Source organism: Musa acuminata, chromosome BXJ2-1 (assembly GCF_036884655.1).
Source record: "Musa acuminata AAA Group cultivar baxijiao chromosome BXJ2-1, Cavendish_Baxijiao_AAA, whole genome shotgun sequence".
In the NCBI taxonomy this organism is placed as follows: Eukaryota; Viridiplantae; Streptophyta; class Magnoliopsida; order Zingiberales; family Musaceae; genus Musa; species Musa acuminata.
Genome location: NC_088338.1, coordinates 38084 through 57969, shown reverse-complemented (window position 1 = coordinate 57969; position 19886 = coordinate 38084). Strand labels below are relative to the sequence as shown.

Genomic DNA, 19886 nt, shown 5'->3' with positions numbered 1-19886 from the left:
GAGACCAAGCAATAAATATTACAAATACATAAATCATAGAGTAGATTGAAGTTAGAGTATTAGACCTTAGAAGTATGTTTTTGGTCCGAGTCAAATAATGTTTCGTAATTCGAAAGTATCTTCATTTTCTTGTACTTATTCTTATTAACTACTCCAACGAGTATCTTGAGTTGTACCTCATTATGAGTCCAGTTTAAAATATATTTGGTTCAAGACACCTATTTGGTAACTAGGAACAATATTCGGATCATTTTCGCGTCTGTTTAAATAGGATGTCGAGGGATACAATTTTTAATATTTTTAAAGATCTTTCTGATGAAGCTTATATAAAATTTCATAGAGATTGAAGGTGATTAGAAGAATGAATTTTCTTCTCAAGAGATGTAAAGCCACAACTTAAAAGGGACTAGAACTTGAGGTATAATGTCCATGAACCAATGTGATTCCAAATATTTTCTTCTCATGTCCCTATATCTGCTCTTCTCTTTCCTTCTTCCTTATCTCTCTAGTTTCTTACTTCTACATTCTAAAAAATCCAATCCAAAATCCAGTTTGTCATACTGATCGATCAACCCTCTGATGCGCTTCAGATATCTACAGGACACATATTAATGACAATCATGACCAGGTTTTTCAAGAGCACATCAAGCCATAACCAAGGTTTCTGGGCGGCGAGCAGCGGCAACATAACATTGTACAAGGCAAGATTTTGATATGAAGCCATTTTTTATTTCTTTGCTAGTGCCAATTGGTACTGACACTTACCGGCTTAAACTACTGCTCTAAGATGGTTCCTTTATGAATATTGGTTTTGGAAGTATAAACTATATCTACCCTTGTGTTCGCAATTCATCTGACATAACTAGTGCAATGTTCGTCACCCATTACCGAGCAAGATAAAGAAGAAGAGTAAAAGGAAACCAGAAATAGAGAGTAACCTTGACCTCTAAACGAAATATCACAGGAAAGGATGACGTCATGGGATTCGAGCACCTGTGGAACCTTTGTTGGGAGAAAATACTTTCTGTATTTGTCCTTGCATTACCTATGACTTTGCTTGCATGGTGATTAAAGCACTAGAACCACAATGAAAACTTTTGCTATTTTCTAAGCTATAAATAGAAAAGTTTTAAGCCTTTTTATATGACATATATAAGATTTAATAATAATAATGATAATGATAATTTTTGTAATATATTTACTTTTCTGATATATATATATATATATATATATATATATATATATATATATATATATATATATATAACATAGCATAATGAATTATTCTCCATTATTTTCTCATTGGTATCTCTTATACAAATTTTATCTTTTATTTTTTAGTTGCATATGTTTTTTGTAAACGCTAGATACCTTATGAAATGTAAAGGGAGCAGAATCTTTAATATATATATTTTTATTGTTTCAAAATTTATGTCTTTTTCTAATATTTTACTACATATACTAGTTTTTCAGTTGATCTTGATCCAGCAAATCAAATCTAACTGATCTTGCCAGTCCAAGTATATTGCCTCTAGCTGATCTGGATCCAGATTACAATCTTCTAGACCTTGTTCTTAGGCACATTCATTTTCCAGCTATAATGAAGTCCAATTACCTTAAATAGCTCTCTTAAAATAAGACCTTAAATCTTAAAGATCTTAAGTTGTTTCTAAGTCTCCAAAAGAGTAACATAACAAAACAATTCCAGATATTCCACGAAACCCTTGTTACAAAGACATACTTCTAGATATCCTACAAATATCATAAAAAAGGATGAGCAATTTTAAAAACAGAATATAAAATCCTTTAAACCATGGAAGCCTGTTTACATCCAAAAAGGAGACATCAATATCTTCAGTATGGTATGAGTTTGATAACTAGGAGTCAAGTTTTGGAAGTTTAATTTGTGTTAGAAAGTCAAAATGGTCATCCAATATTCTACTCTTTCTAAACCTCAAATTCCTATCAAGACATCCTTAATATCCCAAATCCTAGTTGCCACAAATTACCTAAAAGTTAGTCCATATAAGTTCTTCATTGAAACCGAGGCAAATTAGCTTGTTAAGGACTGCAACATTTACATCTTTGTTTCTAAAAACTGCTAATAAACTAATTGGACTATTGTTCAGGATTGTCTGAGAACTGAAAATGTTCATGGAACCAGTGAGATTGCAGGAACCAGCAGTCTGCCAACACTAATTCCAATAAGTTCTTTTACCTTTTCCCCCTTGTTTATTGTTCCTATCTCCAACCCGAAATAGTTGGAACATGATGACTTTTTGTTACTGTCGTAATCTGCCAATTTACTCCCTTGGCAAAGATTTACCGTGATTTTTGCATATTAATTTTTGCTGTATCTTTGCCTAAATCAAAATATCAATATAACAAACCCATAAAATTGAGACATTACAACTTGTCGCAAATGCTTTAAAATTTTTGGTGTGAAATCTAGCCTATTCTTCCTTGACCAAAGTAGTTTGTGATATTACTAATTATTGATTGCAGCATAAGGAATTCTAAACAAACGAGAAAATTGATCTTTGTGGACAAAATTAATTTTAGATTGTTCCACGATATTTCTTTTTTCCCATGCTTGTATATTAATATATTTTTCTAAATAACTAAGAATTTTGCAAAACGCTATGCCATATATTGCAATGTGTATCTACCCCATACCCATCTCATAAATCATAATGACATCATATCTGACAAGATTTATTTCAGGTTGGACATTTAAGTCATGTAGAAACGCTCCAGCCAACACGAAGGTCTTCCTGAGTTAGACCAACTCAATTTACAAGGAAAAGGAAAAGAAAGAAAACTCAGACATCATAAATACTCAAATGATTTATTTTCAGCATTATAAGCTAGTAGATTAACAATAATGTTTTCAATTAACATGTAATCAATCAGCTTTACTCAAAACAACAATTATTACAATAAAAACAACAACAATAAAGAAAAAAGCTATTTTCCCATCATCATAGAGGATTATAACTGAAATGAACATGTAAAATGCGTACCATGCTGCTAAAATAGAATCCCACTGTGGTGAAGTAAAAGGACAGCATTCTATAGAAGTCAAACCTTCGTCCCAAACGATAAACATCACGACTCAATGTTTGTTCCCCATTTCCATTTGACACCTTTGCCTCAAAAAGGGAAATTTGATTCATTCCCACATCACGTCCCTTGCCGACTTGTATATATTCACGATGTGTAACATTTCCCCCACGTAAAGTTGAGTTAAATCCTAAAAGTAGTCAAACATGATAAGCAATAAAAGGTATATGTAAGTCAAATAGTCAATTGATCAATGTTATTTCTAATCTCACCTGCAAAAATATCCTCACTCAGATTTATGGTTTTCGATGCTTTACTTATGCCGCCTCTAGTAAGGTGAAATATTCTATCAAAAATATCAGGATGTCCATAATGAAAGCGAACCCTAAGAAGTGAAGCCATCGTATTAGCACAATAACTAGGAACAGCTTCAGAGAATAAGAATATAGCCATTTATTTAAATATGAGTACACAGAGTTAAATTGATAATAAAATCCTCTAGTGAAGATAATTTACAAACTGCAGATATTTATCAAGAATTACACACCCAGTTAGCTTACAGAGGGCATTTCCCATTAAATTTGTCCAAGTACCACACTAAAGGCAGTGATAATGACGCACATTATTTTTTAAACGGTCCCTAATTCCAAGAAGAAACTTATAAATGAAGAGGCAATCCAACATTTACAGTGGATATGCTGCTACCATTACTAGTTGATATCGCCATGTACAGACTCACAATGCCATATTTGGCCTTCTGCTCAGAATCACCAGCTCTTGGGGGGCTTGAGTACATTGCAATCAAGATATAAAACTAAGTGTTTTGATTATCAAAGTACTTGCCTGACTCAGGCTTTCTCCTAACAAAATACAATCCCTAAGAATCCATTAAGGAAAATATAACTAAAGTCTAGCATGTAAGGAAATGATCTTTGAAGATCCAATCAAGCAAGAAAAAGTTATACTTTTCAGTGCATTTTTTCTGTAACTTTTATAGTCCCAAATAGGGATTATTGATATCGTGTATATGGATGATATGAAAGAAGTTAACAATTCCCTTTACAATTTAGCATTTTCTTACAACAAATTTAAATTTTGAAACATTTACAAACTGACTTAAAAAATAGCATTTTAAGTTGATATGTTTAAGGCATGAACTACAAAAAAATCCATTTACACAAGAAAACCATTTACTACCATTCTAAATTGTGTTTGTACAATTTGTTTCTTATTTGACCATGATCTAGAAGAGTTGAATGTTGGAACTTGTAGGCATAGATCTGTGTGATAACTTCCTGTGATGGTCACTAACGATCCAAGGAGGTTCAAGAACAATAGCCAGCAATAATAAGTACAGGATGCATATGTGAAATTGAAACATATACTGGGATCACCGAATGTGTTATAGTGAAAAACCAGATGTTTAAATGAATTAGGCAAATTATAGCTTGCTATTGTTTTTGTTCATGTTGAATAATATATTTTACAAGTACAAAAATAATTGGTAAAGTACATTCTTTTATGAATTGATGTATAATCACAAGGCAACAGAATATATGTTTGAACTAAACTATAGGCAGGTAACATACTTGAGAGGGTTTGCCAGAATTCTTTGCCCAATAGTCACAAAGCTGGTCTCCTGGTTGGACATGAACCAGGCAAGAGAAGAAACACTGGAGATGAAGATATGAAAGGAGAACATAAGTAGGTAGAAGTAGTCTCTGATCTTGGTATACTCATAAAAAACGAAGTACATTCTTGAGATAACTAAAGAATGCCATATTCACACTGAAACAAAAGTTCAACCAACAAGGAACCTTCCAGTGAAGATATGCTCACGGAGACCCAATATTGTGGGCCGATGCTTACGTCCGAACTCTTCCAAAGTATTTCTGATCTTGAATGCTTCTTCCAGGTAATTATCCTACAACAAAGAAAGAATTGAATAGCCCAATATTTTCTAATTATTGAATAAAGGAAATAAATAATACCTGATTCATATCAATGGTCTGAAGTGCTTCCCCTCTGGTGAAAATTATTGCATGATTCTGGTTTTCTGGTTTCCCTTCACCAATATCTGTTGGTTTCCCGGGTAGTTTGATGCGATAAATTTCCTGAGAAATCAAGATATATTGCATTAACCATCATTACATAAGCAAATACGGGCTATTAAACAATTACATCATGTACAAGTTATAAGTACATATACCATAATGTCATACTATATCAGCAGTAAAAACAATTAATATACTCATCGGGCAATCACATATCAAATTTACTAATTCCTCATCAACTGTGTGAAAAATGATTAAGAGAATTATAATTATATTATGAGATAATAAACAATCTGTTGGTAGATGGCATTTCAATATAAGCGAATAACACGTGCACCATGAAACCAAGCATCCACATTGTTGATACATAAAACAAATAGGCCAAGAAATTTTCATGATCAGTGAAACTAGTAACCCTCAGTGAAGCATATTGATTGTGAGGAATTGCCTCTTTGTCTACCAAGCAACCCAGTGGCAATTGATCTTTTGCCTATAGTACATACCAATCTGCTCGTAGGTCAATTAACATGTCCAGGTTCACATTAAGGAAATTGACAAACCATTGGACATAGGCATTAATAACTAATGGAACAAACTAAAACATCCCAATACCTTTTATACTAGAGCCTTGCCAAATCACTAGAATAAACTAATAAGTCATTACACCATGCTCATCACTTTTTTCTATTATTTACTTCACTATTAATTTATATTCTAGTATTCTACTAAGTTTCCCTTCTCATACCAAATATTTCTGATGAACAATGGTAGTCTCAAAATTCAACCAATCTAGATCTAGATTGGACCTAGCTGACACAGAGAGGCTTAGAAATCATCAGACATAATCCTAGATTTCCAGTCAGTTAGGATCAGTCCACAGTAGAAACATGTGGCATTGATCAGCTGTCCAATTTAAGCTAATAAAAAATGTACTTTGCTGTTCTCCAAAGATGAGAAGTACAAAGAAGAGGCAAGCAGAAGAGAAGACCTACAGAGTACCACTAAAGGGATGCTTTCCTCATGGAATCTGTCAACTTATGCTCTTTTAAGGTAAAATAAATTAGAACCAGTAGATAACTCAACTGAACTAAATGCCAGCATTTATGATTTGCAAGTAAGAGATTTTCAGTTCAATTCCATAATATCAACAAATCCTTTAAATCCCAACTATTAGGGGTCAGCGGGTTCAATTTTCCAGGTCTGAATATAACAAAATCCATTATCATGCTTCAATGAATTCTTTGAAACAATTAATCTATCACATTCCTTTAAAAATATTTTAATTAATATGTTCCAACAATTTAATTATGAATGTTTATTCTTTTCTCATTTTTAAAATTTTTTGACATGTATAGTTTTACGTTAATGTTTATAAATCTTTTAATTTTGTTGCTCTGTAGCCTAAATAGAAATGGGTGCATCACATTTGAGATTTATCCAATAAAAAATATAAATTTAATAAGCAGTAAATAATTAATAATAAAAAGGTTATAATAATCTAAGGAATGCTGTTTCATGATATAAGGGTGCAGTTACCTCTCGAGCATGACAAGGAACTTTGTGATGTCAATTAGCACAACTTTGTGCCAGCTAACATAGTTTAAAAAGTTTAGGAATATGTCCATACTAGTCGCCTGGGTTCCCATAGTATGGCTGTAGTTCTCTATCATAATATGTTCCAGCCCATTCTCACATGTAGCAATCAGTATGGTGACTTTTGCAATAAACATAGAACAGCATATGTATAGATAAATATAGCAAATGGATGAAACAAAATAAAACACAAATAAAAAGATATAGATATATAAACAAATACAATAAATTGTATATGATGGAATTTATAGAATAAGAAACAGTTATACACGACTATATCAAACCAAAATTATGATGAGTAATCATATCACAAGAAGATATTAAAATTGTAATCACCAATGATTTTTCTCCCTTAATATAAATCAAATTACAATAAATAATGTATTGCTTTATTTAAATTATTAGCTTCCTTGTTTGTGTGTATGGTTAAGGAAATTATTAAAATTGATTTCCTTAATCATATGGACAAGTTAGAAATTTTGTTAATCGATTAAATTATTAATTAATTTATTTCATAATAACTGATATGATTTTTAGAAAGTAAATATTTCAATTTCCATTTTCGTGTGTGAATCATAAGAAATAAATATTATAATTCTATCTTTGTATGTGAAAGCAAAATAAAAATTAAATTATTGTTTACCTTTCGAAAAAAACTTAACTCTTATATAAAGAGGGCTCCATCCTCACCGAGTCTGACAGTGGAAGGATTGAGAAAATGATTCCTCGAGGAAACGATCACAAAGAAAGGTAGGATCATTTATTCTTTTCTTAGTAATTTTTATTCATATTTTGAAATTTTTAATATTAGAATTGTTATAATTTATATAATGTATAATAATATTTTAATTTCAAAATTTTATGATTAATAAACAAAGATCATTCAATTATGATGTTAGAATGATTAGTTGATTTAATAATAGTTCTAATTTATTTAATTAGACATTTATGTTTTAAGGAATTATGTGTGGATTTTTATGATTCAATTAGTTTTAAATCTGGAATCATGAATCTAAATTAGTTAATTCATGAAAAAGAATATATTTGAGGTTAATTATTATTTTATAATATTTTAAAGTACTTCTTAAAATAATAAAATATAATTTAATATGAGAAGTCAAATTGGGATCTAACCTGAGTTACGTTGATTAGCTAGCTCAGCTCATGTGGCCAAGCATGATCCAGCCCATATGGTTAGGCATAACCCAACTCATATAGCCAAACATGACCCTTACCCATGTGGTTAGGTACAACCTAACACATGTGGTAAGGTATAACCCAACTCACGTGGTCAGATATAGCTCAGCCCTGTGACCAAGCATGACCAAACCCATGTGGTCAAGTACAACCCAGCACATGTGGCTAGGCATAACTCAGCCTATGTTGCCAGGTACGACTTAACATATATGGTTAGACATAATTCAACCCATGTGACCAAGTAAGATTCAACCCATGTAGCCAAGCATGACCCAGCCCATGCAGTCAGGTATAGCTCAGTCCATGTAACCAGGCATAACACAACCCATGTAACCAGGTATGACGCAAACCCATGTTATCAAGCACAACTCAACTCATGTGGCCAAGCACGATCCAACTCATGTGACCAAGCATGATCCAACCCATATGATTAACTGATATGTATAAACTAAAGCAACTGATATGTATAAACTAATGTATATTTGCTGAACTCCTAAAGCAACTGATATGTATAAACTAATGTAAAGAAAAACAATATCCAAGAAGTTTCTTTTTGACAATGACTAAAATTAAGGTCATTCATCAAATTGTTGGAGATAACTACCTCATCGTGCTTATCAGTGCCCTTAACAAGAACAGAATAGTAAATCTTCTGTGGTTTTCCACCCACAATTTCTTCAATCTCATCTATATAAGCAACACGTAATGATGGAAACCTGCAGATTTTAAATGGAACTTAGAATAATGAAGCAAAAATTGTTGCTCAAATCTGTTTGATTATAAATACAGTGAATTACTTAAGCATGAGGTTAAGAATATTATTGTAGCAACTTCTGTCCTTAGCTTCACGGGATTTTTTCTGCAATCCATAAACCTGACATGATACAACATAGGTGAATTTCATATCAGCAATAGCAAGTGAACGTGCATGAAGATTCTTCTGGTCATCAGTATGTTGTTCTAGTGAGAGTGTCCTCCGGTCCCCCAAAATAGCTGCAAGGCAGTCAAATATCTTAATAATGCCATGCATTTCAAATAAATGTTAACATAATTTGAAGAAATAACTTTGGAAATATTTAAACACATACATGATAACTGACCACGATCCTGCACCATATCTAGGAAGCACTGAAGCTTAAGAGCCTGTCTGTAGTACATCATACCTCTCACTGTCAAAATAGGGAAATCAAACATTAAATATGAAACTAGTGTGCACTTGGGCAAGCTCGATTTCACCAATAGTTTTCAACACCTGTTCGAGAAAGAGTCTGGCCTCTGTAAGAAACCCAGTGACGTAAGTCATCCATATGATTCTTTAATTCTTCATCATTTGGGTCACTTTTTATGCGTTCGCAGAAGTTCCTCCACTCATCTTTAGGGCAGTGGAAAGAAAAATTTTGAAACAACTAATATCAGTCATGAAAGATGTCATATTCCATAGAGACTGCGACACTTACCTGGATATATTTTCTGCAGATAAAACACTATTGATATCCCATCCTCATTTTGTTTTCTAAGTTCCTCCTCGGAGTAAAGAACTTCTTCTTTATAGAAAGGAGTCAAGACACTGAATCGGAGAAATTAATTTTGGACAATAATTAGAATAAAGAAACCAACTATTTAAAAGTTGAATAGGAAATAGCAGAAAACAGTATCAAGAAGTATTCCATCAATGAGAGAAGTGCAATGTGAGGTATGTCCACTGGAACATTAGTAGTATATATAAAAGGGTGACTATTCTACTGATATCCAAAAGCTTTACCATTTAGTTCTGTGATAATAGTTTCACATACCAATAGCAACATAAAGAAGTTGACGCATAAATCTAATATCGTCATCGAACTTAATTGGATGTATCGGTTCCCTTTTATGGAGTGTAATATCATTAATGAAACTAAGAAGCATAAAATCCATTTTATCATTTCCAATATCAAATCTGAACCGACTGATATTGCCTAACTAGTGTAATTGCAGGTATGTTTTAGACATATGCAAACCAACAGAATTGCAAATTCAGAACCCTCCAAACTTGCAAAGAATCAAGCTCAGAACAATGTAGTCAAGAACAACAGGATGTCAAAAATTATATATAATTTGAATTTGGTGTGCGAAAATCATGTCAACAATACAAGCATGTTTATGATGGGGCATGGATGAAGAATTATTGAGGACATTGCTACTTGGTAAATGGTCTCTTGCTTGGTAGAGGAGGCATGTCTCCGCCATAGCAGGTGAGAGAGGCTACTCATTCTAGTGATCCTCTCCATCTATTATGTGGGAGTAATTCATCCCAAGAGATCAAATGTCTTGATTGTTGAAACATGATGATGATATGATGTGTACATCCACTATATGACATTCTACACAATTAATGTTGCAAATTGATATATATGTATATATATTCTATTTTTGTGCTTAATCTGTTGATTCTTCAGTATTTCCATGACACTATCCTTTGATATCATGTTTCTATTCTGGGGTTCTTTATACTCAACAAAGTTGTCGAGTTGAGTTGTTTCAATATTTCAGTGCAACAAAGTCATATTGAGCATCAAAGTCGAAGAATCATAGAACCATCCTGTATCAATATCTTTAGATTGTAGTCCAGATTCATATTGTCCACTTAATAGTTATTTGAATTTGCTTGAGACAATTTAAACTGTGGGAGTTCTAATATTTTGGTGATAGTTGCTAGGTAATGGTAAACTACTTCCAGTGTTGGCACATTTTGAGTTCTTTGGTGGAAAGGCACTAGGTGTCCGACAAATTTTATGGTATTGGAGCATCTTACGGAGCCATGGAAGCTTAGCAACCAAGGTTTTATCATGATAAGGTCATAATTTTTTTGGAGCTGCATAATTTTAAGTTGATAATGGCTTGTACGTGATAGTGGTAATGGATGTGGGGGCCGGCATCATTATTCCACCAAGCCCTATACAATTGCTCAAAGGATACCTCAGGATGTAGTCTCTCAGGCCCCGTCTGAGGTATTGGAGAACATTCAAATGCCTAAATAGGACTCACCAACTCCTCAAGCTAAGAAATGCTGCCACACCAATTCTACAAGCTCCACCTACTGTCCAAGGTTTTTTTAATGCTATGCAGGATTTTCCAACAAGAACATTTCAAATTGTTGCATGACACATTGATGCTTCGAGTAGGGCCAAAACTAAGCTGAAGCAGTTCGAGTAGCTTGATCCCTCTCCTTCTGATGGGAAACTTGGTCCAATCTGGTGGAACATTAGATTTGCAAAGGTGGAGAAGAAGTTTGCAGCAATCAGTTGCCCCAGTGAACAGAGGGTCAAAGCATGCAACCTTATTCCGGAGGGCAAGGCCAACTTTTGGTGGTCTACTAGGTAAAGAATTCTAAGAGCTGGTAGTGAGCAGTAACAAGTGTAGTTAGAGATATTTTCTATGAGCAATATTTTCAAACTCTTTCGCATCGCCAGAAGCAGTAGGAGCTCATTAACATCCAACAGAGCAGCAGATCTGTGGCACATGGAATAGTCTTGCTTTTCTTCACATATGGTGCCCAATGAGTAGAAGGTTAGACGCTTCGAGCGACAAAAATTTCTGTTCATTAGAAAACACATGGCTATTCTTGAACTGTCTCCTTTTGCTAAGATGGTCAACAATGCCCTCGTTGTTGAGCGACCAATTGAGGAACACCAAAAACAAAAAGATTAGAGGCCGTCTTTTATTGGACGTCTCTGAAAAGACATCAGAGGCAGTCTTTTAGGTCTTAGACATCCAAAGTAGGAAGTTTCTCATTTCATGATGTAGACTCAAGTCCTCTATAGAAGGCTAGACATCTGCCACATCAACGACAATAAAAGCAGCCACCACAATAACATTGATGCGAGATTGTGGTAAAATGCTTCAATTGGCTCGGTACGGTACGGTACTGGCATACCGAGCAGTACACCCTGGTGTACCGAATAATTTTATATATTTACTGTAGCACTGCTACAGTATAGCACTGTAACAATGTAGCAGTTTTACAGTGCAATACTTTAGCACTGTAGCGGTAACGATCGGTTCACGTATCGGTATGCCGTCGAACCGGTATGTACCACCCGTACCGAGTGGTACCATTCGGTACTGCATACACTTTGTACAATATGAATGTTTTGACTATCACCAACCTGGTGAACTATCGAGGGACCATCCATGGAGGTCTCAACAACAGCAGCGAGATGGACAATGTAGAAGACAAGCTTGAGTTCCTGCTCTTGATCACCAAGATGCTCATGCCTTAGGGACTATTATTCAATGTATCATCCAATTCTGGTAAATGCGAACTAACTAATAAATTCTAGTTTATATTGATAGACCAGGTATTCAAGGGTTGTCTCAGTTTTCAGCTTATCATGGAAGTGTCAATTGTTTCTGGAAGATCATGACATTCTCACCTCTTGGCTGGTATCTTAGATAATCATTATCCTATTATTTTAGTTCTTCATGCTAAGTGATTGTTGATGCAAGAATGCCAACCACGACTTTAATTTTGGATACTGAAACCTACACGCATCCAAACCTTACCAGCATACTGTGTTCATATGCTAACCAGTGATTTAAATAAGCACTCAAGCGCTCGCCTAGGCGAGGCGAGGCCCAAGCGCCTCATGTGCGGACATTGAAGCATACCGCTAGGGTGCTCGCCCGAGCCCAGGCGTCAGGCACTTCGGGTGAGTGCTCGATTCATATAAGGCAATTGAACCAGACTTTCAAGTCTAGTTTGGTTCAATGGCAGTTAGTTGATTCAATTGACCGAACTAACAATGCGCGCTTGATTCATATAAGGCAATCAAACTAGACTTTCAAGTTTGATTCAGTTCAATAGCAGTTAGTTGGTTCGATTGAACCAACTAACATAGTTTCTTACCTCAAAAGTACCCTTTACGCCCAAGCGACCCCGAGCCAACCCTAGCGTTTTCTCCCACTGCCTCTGCCGCCAACACTTTCTGCCGCTGCCTACGCTGCAATCTTCCTTTGTCGCCGACCGAGTCTTTCTCCCGTTACTATCCGCTGCCGCTATTGCCCACTGCTGCTCTCCTCAGCTTCAACCGTTGCCACTATTGTCGTTTGCAGCTTCCACCATTGCTATCATTCGCAATGTTGTTGCGGCTGTCTTAGACTAATCCTCCACCGCTACTGCTGCTAACTTCTCATCGTTGCTTCTCTTCCCACTTTCCACTGTTAGTGATATTTTTTATCCCTTTATTAATTATATTATTTTTTATATTTTAATATTTTAGAGCACCTCGCATTGCTCGGGCGAGCACCTAGTTCCTCGAGCATTTTGGTACCTTAGCACTTAACACTTTTTAAATTACTGATACTAACACATACCAAGTTTCTAAAAAAGATTGAAAAAGTTGATAAATAAAAATTGCAGAAATATGCCATGAACTGGGTGTACCAAATAGTACAGGTCTTGTATCGGGCACACCATCCAATTTACCATGATCCACATGCCGATAGATTATCGGACCAATAAATGTCGCCCATACCGAACCATACTGGACAGTATTGCAAACCTTGATGCCAAGAATATCCAGAATTCCATTTGGGTAACCAAGTTAATCAACAAAATTTGCTGGACATTGTTGTCCAATTGTTGTTAGAAAGCTTCCTTTTGCATATTCCTTGATTACCTATCATGATCGCTCGCTATAAACATATTGAATTACTACTCAACTTCAACCAGGTATGACACCTATCTCCAAGTCACCATATAGAATGGCAAACTAGAGTCGGAGGCATTTAAGAGGATGTAGTACAGTTACTATAAATTTTGGTGATGTTCAGCTTAACTAGCTGCATTAATGCACTTGATAAATATGAACAGGGTTTTCGCCAAAATATAAATAAGTTCATGATCGTCTTTATTGAGAATCTACAAGTCCAAGAGTCAAACAGAGCATGAGCAACATCTCTGAACATCTTTGATAAGAAAACTTTATGTGAAGTTGAGCATGTGTAGATTTTGACTCATGTAGGTATGTTCCTTGACCATGTGATATCCATACAAATATTTATGTGAATTCTCATAAGGTAGAAGTTGTGATGGAATGGAAGTGACAATATACTCTGCCTGAGAATAGAAGTTTTGAACTAGTAGGCTACTACAGAATATTAGTGGACGGTTTCTCAAAGATAGCCACTTCCTTGACTCATTAGAAATAAAGGTAAAGTTTGTTTAGGATGACAAATGTGACCCCAAATGTGAGTAGAGATCTTAGAAACTTAAGTCCCAGTGGACTAGTGCGCTTGTGTTAGTGATCCATTTTGGTGATGATGGGTTTGTAGAATCAGTGAAGCCTTGATTTAAGGGCTTGGTTGTTTTTAGATGCAACGCGAGTGTTGTGACTTATGAGCATATACAGATGGAAAAAAACAACCCTATCAATGATTTGGAACTAGCTACAATCATCTTCAGTATAAAATCCAAAGGTGTTACCTTTATGGTCAAATATTTGAGAAGATTATTGATCACTAGATAGTCAAATATCAGTTCTCTTCATAGGACAGTGAAGGTGACACCTCAAGGATTAAGATTGAAGTATCAATTATCAGCAATGGAAGGCGAATGTGAACCCATTAAAATGGAAAGCGAATGTTGTTGCTAATTCTTTAAGCAAGAGATCTACAAAGAATGCCGCCCACCTGGATAATTATAACTCATAGGTGCTTAAACGCTTGTCACACTCGGGATTGGAGTTGTTGGGAGAAATATTGAGTGGATTTGATGGCATTTTTAGTAGAAAGAGTTAGGAAATGTCAAAAGGAAGCCCTACATTTAGACCATTGCTAAGGAACTATATCAGGGATTAAAGTTAGAGTTTCTTTAGGTAGAAATGGATCCTCTGAATTTCATGATTGACTTAATATTTAGAGGACCATCCACTCAGCAGCAATTATTGAACAAATAACTCCTAATTCGTCATACACCCAGGCAATACCAAGGTGTATCAAGATGTATTGAGGTTATTGGTGAGGACATAGGAAGAGAGATACTGTTGCAAATAATTCTAAGTAATTAGTATGCCAGTAGATGAAGGGAGAATACCAGAAGTTCATCAGAAAGTTAAAGATTCAGCCTATTCCTAAGTGAAAATGGGAGACTGGAGAATACCAGAAGTTCACCAGAAAGTTAAAGATTCGGCCTATTCCTAAGTGAAAATGGTAGACTGTGACTATAGACTATGACATCATTACTTAGAACTAGGCTATAGACTATGACATCATTACTTGGAACTAGGTTCAGACATGACATTATTTGCATGATTGTTGACCACCTAAGTCAAAATGCTTCTGTCCCATTAGAAAGAATTATTCCCTGGACAAGCTAGCAGAGGATGTAGGGGGTTGCATGAAGTTGCAACGGTCTCATAGTATAATCTTTATAGTTGCTAGAGGATGTTACTTGTGTACAACAACATATAGATTCTGGAATGGAATGAACTTCATAAGGAACAAAACTATACCAGAATTAGATTGTAACATTACAGTGTCAATGAAGCTACTTGGGAGAGGACCCATGAAGTCTGAGAGAAGTATCCTGAACTCTTTCATAATCAGATGCTTTATTTTGTGTGGCTACTTGGGAATCAAATTTGAAAAGGAGGATGAATATAGTGACTATATTTTGTGCTCATATATAATATGCTGTAAAACAATGCTGTTTAATTTGTTCTTAGAATAATTGAAATGAGTTGCCATATGGCGATCTGTACTACACCTACCAATATAATCTAAGGAGAACAAAAAGTTACAGAAAACTGATAAAATTTGAGATATAGTTTATTGAAGATACTCTACAAGAACGAAAACTAGTACCAACCAAATATCTTGTCAAAAAAGGACATCCTTCAGAATTAAAAAAAAAAGTTAATATTCTTCCTAAATAATATAAGGATGATTCATTGGCCATAAATGAAATAATATGATTGTTTTAAATATAAATTTCCTTTCTTGTATTGGGGATCTAGTTAGAAAGAAAGAGTTGTACTTAAAAACATGATTGAATGAATTAAAATATGTTTTCACAAGCTATATGTGAATGGTGTAAGACCATATTTTTTTCCAAAATGTGGCTCCATTTTCCACATGCAAGACACTCGGGGAAAGAAACCTTCATCCTTGGGGAGTTGATTCTTGATCTAAAGTCACTGGAATTTCTGTTTCATTTCTTTTAATCTAATTCTTAAGCTAAAGTAGTACTGTGCTACTACAACTAATGCAATCTGCATAATCTTTACTCTTATGTATTGCTATTTGCTAAGTTAATACTAGAATTGTTGTAGCAGCGACAACTTTGATTCAACAGCAACAATTTTGCTCCTGTAAAGAGATTTGCTAGTTCAGTACCGCTACTGCATTAGCACAGCAGCTTTATCCTATTTACTAGCTTAGCACTAGTAGTACTGTACTACTACCACAGCAGCTTTGATCCTATATTGAGCCATTTGCTATTTTCATACTAGTATTCTGTACTAATACTGTAGCAATAACAGCAGTACACCTGTTATGGAACTGGACCACGAGAAATTACCAAATCAGCATACCAGTTGACCATCAGACAGGTAAATACTGGCTTGGGTCCAACTTGGTTCACTGCTTAGACAACCCAGATCAGTTCTGCCTCATTGGTTCTTCCACACACAGATGACAAAAGTTATGCCAGTTCCAGACACAACAGAGGATCATATAAGAGGGATCTAAGTCATTTTCATGCAAGGAATAGAATATCCAATGAATAGAAGCATCAAGGGAACCTCCAAGCCCAGCGTCTGCTTAGGTCTCTAACAAATACCTGGGCAGCACATTTTACAATTTTGAAATCAAGGTTCGCCGTACCGCTCGATATGAGGGGTACGTACTAGTCCGATAGGGGATTGGTATGGGCAGTACATCAATATGCCCCCATGTACTGTGTGTTGGTATGTTTGATATAGCCCGGTACGTACTGTACCAATAATTGGTCGGTACATCGGTACAAACCGATAAGGTGAACCACAATATTTATTGTTATGAACTTATGAAACCAAACTAATTTATCAGTTATTTAGGATTCATGCAAACCACATAAAAGTTTATACATTTCTTTCTCTAATATTCAAACATTGCGATAAGCTTAACTTCTAGTCTGTGTTCTTTGTTCAAAATGTCCAAAAGGAGCCTATTGCAAAAAGCTATGCATCTATACCAATAGATGGCTGGATACCTCTTGTTGACAGCCCTAACAATGAGGAAGGTTGAAAAGGAAAAATTGTAAGCAGTTCACACTTCCCTTGGGTTTGAATTCAACTGCAGGTTTGAACAATATAGGCAACAATTTTTTATGTCATTTTGGTGGTGTGTTGCACCCAAAAATAAACTTCAACTTAAAAATTAATTCAATAACGATTAAGAATTACTGTTCTAGTTTAACAAAATCAGGTCAGCTTAATCTTGAGAACTTGCAGGCTGTCAAAAGAGTTCAAGGGAATTGCATCTACAGATATTGAAAAATAAACCATGTCTAGCTCAGTGAAAAATGTGCTAGGATATTAGTTCATCCTGCACTGAAGCTGCAAAAAAAAAATTGCATTTATACCACTTCAATGCCACAATCATGTTAGAGATCTTCACCTGAAAGAGAACATGTTACGAACTTTTGGAGCATCCGGCAACTTCATAAACAGGGAGTTGGCAAAGAAAGTAATTCGACGGCGAGCATCCAGATTTATTGGAACATTTATTGCAGATTCTTTGACTGTTAAAAGCAAATGGAGCCTCACAACCTGTTAAGTGACCTGAACGGAATGAATTCTAATAACATCATGCATAATCATCAAGAAAGGTAAATGATTAACTGAGCACCTTTTCCCTCCAGGATATGTCCTCCATTAGTTCTAGCCTTAAATTTGTAAACATTTGCTTCCTATCTGATTCATATGCTACCCCAGATATGCTGAAGGGAACAAAATTATATGGGATAGAGAAGCCATTAGGACATACATCAGCATTTGATAAGAACGTATCAACTATATCTTACCCATGTCCATTAATCATCACATCCTGTGTAATGATCTCCATTATATCTTGCAGCACATTGATGATCTGTGTCTTAAATGATTCAATTTCCCCATATTCAAGTTTCTGCAGAAATACAAAATTTATTAAGAGAACCATCATGATTATCATCTGGAGTATTCTGGGACACCATGAACTAAATAAGCCAGATCAATAGCTGAAGATTTACCAAAAGATTTAGCAGCTTCTCCAATTTGTTGCTGAGCTGGAGCAGCTCACTCATTTGGAAACTCTCAAGAAAACTATTATCATCAATACTGGAGTCAACTTTAGAGCAAATCTGACTTATAATTCTGCAGACAAGCATATTATATAATAATCTTAATAAAAAAATGTCTACCACTAAGAAAATAGAATAAGATATCACTTCTTCATTACCAGTGAAACCCTATGCATCAATACTAAACCATCCAACAACCAATTAGTACTAACAAAAACAAAATTGGCTTACATTCGTTCCTTTTCATCATTCAAAAGGTTGATAAGAATATCTCTTAATGTCTCGTAGCATTCGATTACTGCTGAAAACATGTAGTTGTCGTATTTTATCTTCTTTTTTAACTCCCCTTGACCTTTTCTCTTGAAATCTTTTGCCATATCAAGTGCTATGGGAATCTATTAATCTTGCAAACAATGATTAGAACAAACAAGTACCAAATAGAGTGACAGAGAGCAACAGAAGAGACTTTGACATATACCTTGCTCGCAAGAAGAAAAGGAGGCCACTGTACAACAGATATATTGCCTGAAGAATATGGCACAAGCAGCAAGTCTTTCTCCCTGAATGACAACAAGAAAATTGAGAGAATATAATACGTAAAACATTTGTCAACAAAACCAGTAAAAGTAACTTAAAGAATAACAACTTATTGCTGATTAAGTCCTCATCCCGTAGAGAGTCTATGAATGCATTCCATATATGAGAAAACCTGTCTATGTTCCGTCTCTCAATCTCTTCCTGCAAATTTGATGCTTGTGCAACAAGTCAACGGAAGCAAGTGGAAATTGCTGGCTCTTATTTTAAATTGTGAATAACTGAACACTAAGTTGGGATTAAATCCAATTCAAATTGCAAAAAGGAGGAACTTTCATGATTAATTAGAGTATAAATAACATAATTAATTTACAATAACCTGATTTCCTTTTAATTCATTCTCCGATGATGGCATAAGGCGGTCAGTAAAAGCAGATGGCACTGACTCAAATCTAGACCTTAGCATTCCCAATGTCCTGATCTATGGAAGGTCATCAAGTTGCAAGAACACAGTAATTAGATAAAGATTTCTAATTTTCACACAAAACCATATAGAAAAAATATTTAAAAGAGAATATAAACATTGTAAGGGGCAACAAGATTGCTGAAATTTATATTTTATGAAGAAAACAAAATAATAATTTCTTACCTCACCCAGGTGGCTGAATGCCCCATGAATACCCCCAAATATAGTAGAGAAAATAGCATACCATATTTGAGTATCCATAAAATAAACCTAACAATTGAAAATGGTGAATATAAGTAAAAAAAGGAAAACACAAATGAAAAAGAGAAAGTATGTGAAAGATTCACATACCAGGACAATTGGTGCCCATATAGTTATAACAACACCAATATTATGTTGCACTGCATCATGACAATATAGATCTATAATAAAACCTAACAAGTCAAAGAGAGCAGCCATAGTCTAGTTACTCTGATTATAATCTTACAGTATGGAAAGAATTCATGCCATTCATACGTTCCAGCTCCTAAATCCATTATTGTCTTGGTTGGTTCAACCAGAGGGTTTATCTACAAGGAACAGAACATCGGAAGTGAAATCCCTAACAATTCAGACATAGCTTACTAAGAAAACAGCAAGACTAATAAAACATTAAATGTTGAAAACAAAAGTACTTATA

The 19886-nt window shown here is 34.9% G+C and overlaps 1 protein-coding gene across 5 annotated transcripts in view; it reads right to left on the bottom strand.

Annotated features, from left to right (window-relative positions):
- The window catches only part of LOC135598276 (callose synthase 7-like), a 57860-nt gene that overhangs the window by 2796 nt on the left and 35178 nt on the right, over nucleotides 1–19886 (bottom strand). For all 5 annotated transcript variants that reach the window (XM_065091807.1, XM_065091808.1, XM_065091809.1 and 2 more), the window contains 21 exons: nucleotides 19695–19776; nucleotides 19559–19608; nucleotides 19391–19477; nucleotides 19121–19222; nucleotides 18854–18945; nucleotides 18686–18767; nucleotides 18439–18602; nucleotides 18157–18280; nucleotides 17950–18053; nucleotides 17775–17865; nucleotides 17544–17695; nucleotides 9365–9474; nucleotides 9160–9279; nucleotides 8996–9076; nucleotides 8705–8900; nucleotides 8512–8623; nucleotides 5055–5177; nucleotides 4881–4987; nucleotides 4653–4736; nucleotides 3336–3448; nucleotides 3024–3253 (listed from right to left, as the gene is read on the bottom strand). In XM_065091807.1, coding sequence (XP_064947879.1) covers nucleotides 3024–3253; nucleotides 3336–3448; nucleotides 4653–4736; nucleotides 4881–4987; nucleotides 5055–5177; nucleotides 8512–8623; nucleotides 8705–8900; nucleotides 8996–9076; nucleotides 9160–9279; nucleotides 9365–9474; nucleotides 17544–17695; nucleotides 17775–17865; nucleotides 17950–18053; nucleotides 18157–18280; nucleotides 18439–18602; nucleotides 18686–18767; nucleotides 18854–18945; nucleotides 19121–19222; nucleotides 19391–19477; nucleotides 19559–19608; nucleotides 19695–19776 — 2406 coding nt within the window. The remainder of the gene's footprint in view (nucleotides 1–3023; nucleotides 3254–3335; nucleotides 3449–4652; nucleotides 4737–4880; nucleotides 4988–5054; nucleotides 5178–8511; nucleotides 8624–8704; nucleotides 8901–8995; nucleotides 9077–9159; nucleotides 9280–9364; nucleotides 9475–17543; nucleotides 17696–17774; nucleotides 17866–17949; nucleotides 18054–18156; nucleotides 18281–18438; nucleotides 18603–18685; nucleotides 18768–18853; nucleotides 18946–19120; nucleotides 19223–19390; nucleotides 19478–19558; nucleotides 19609–19694; nucleotides 19777–19886) is intronic.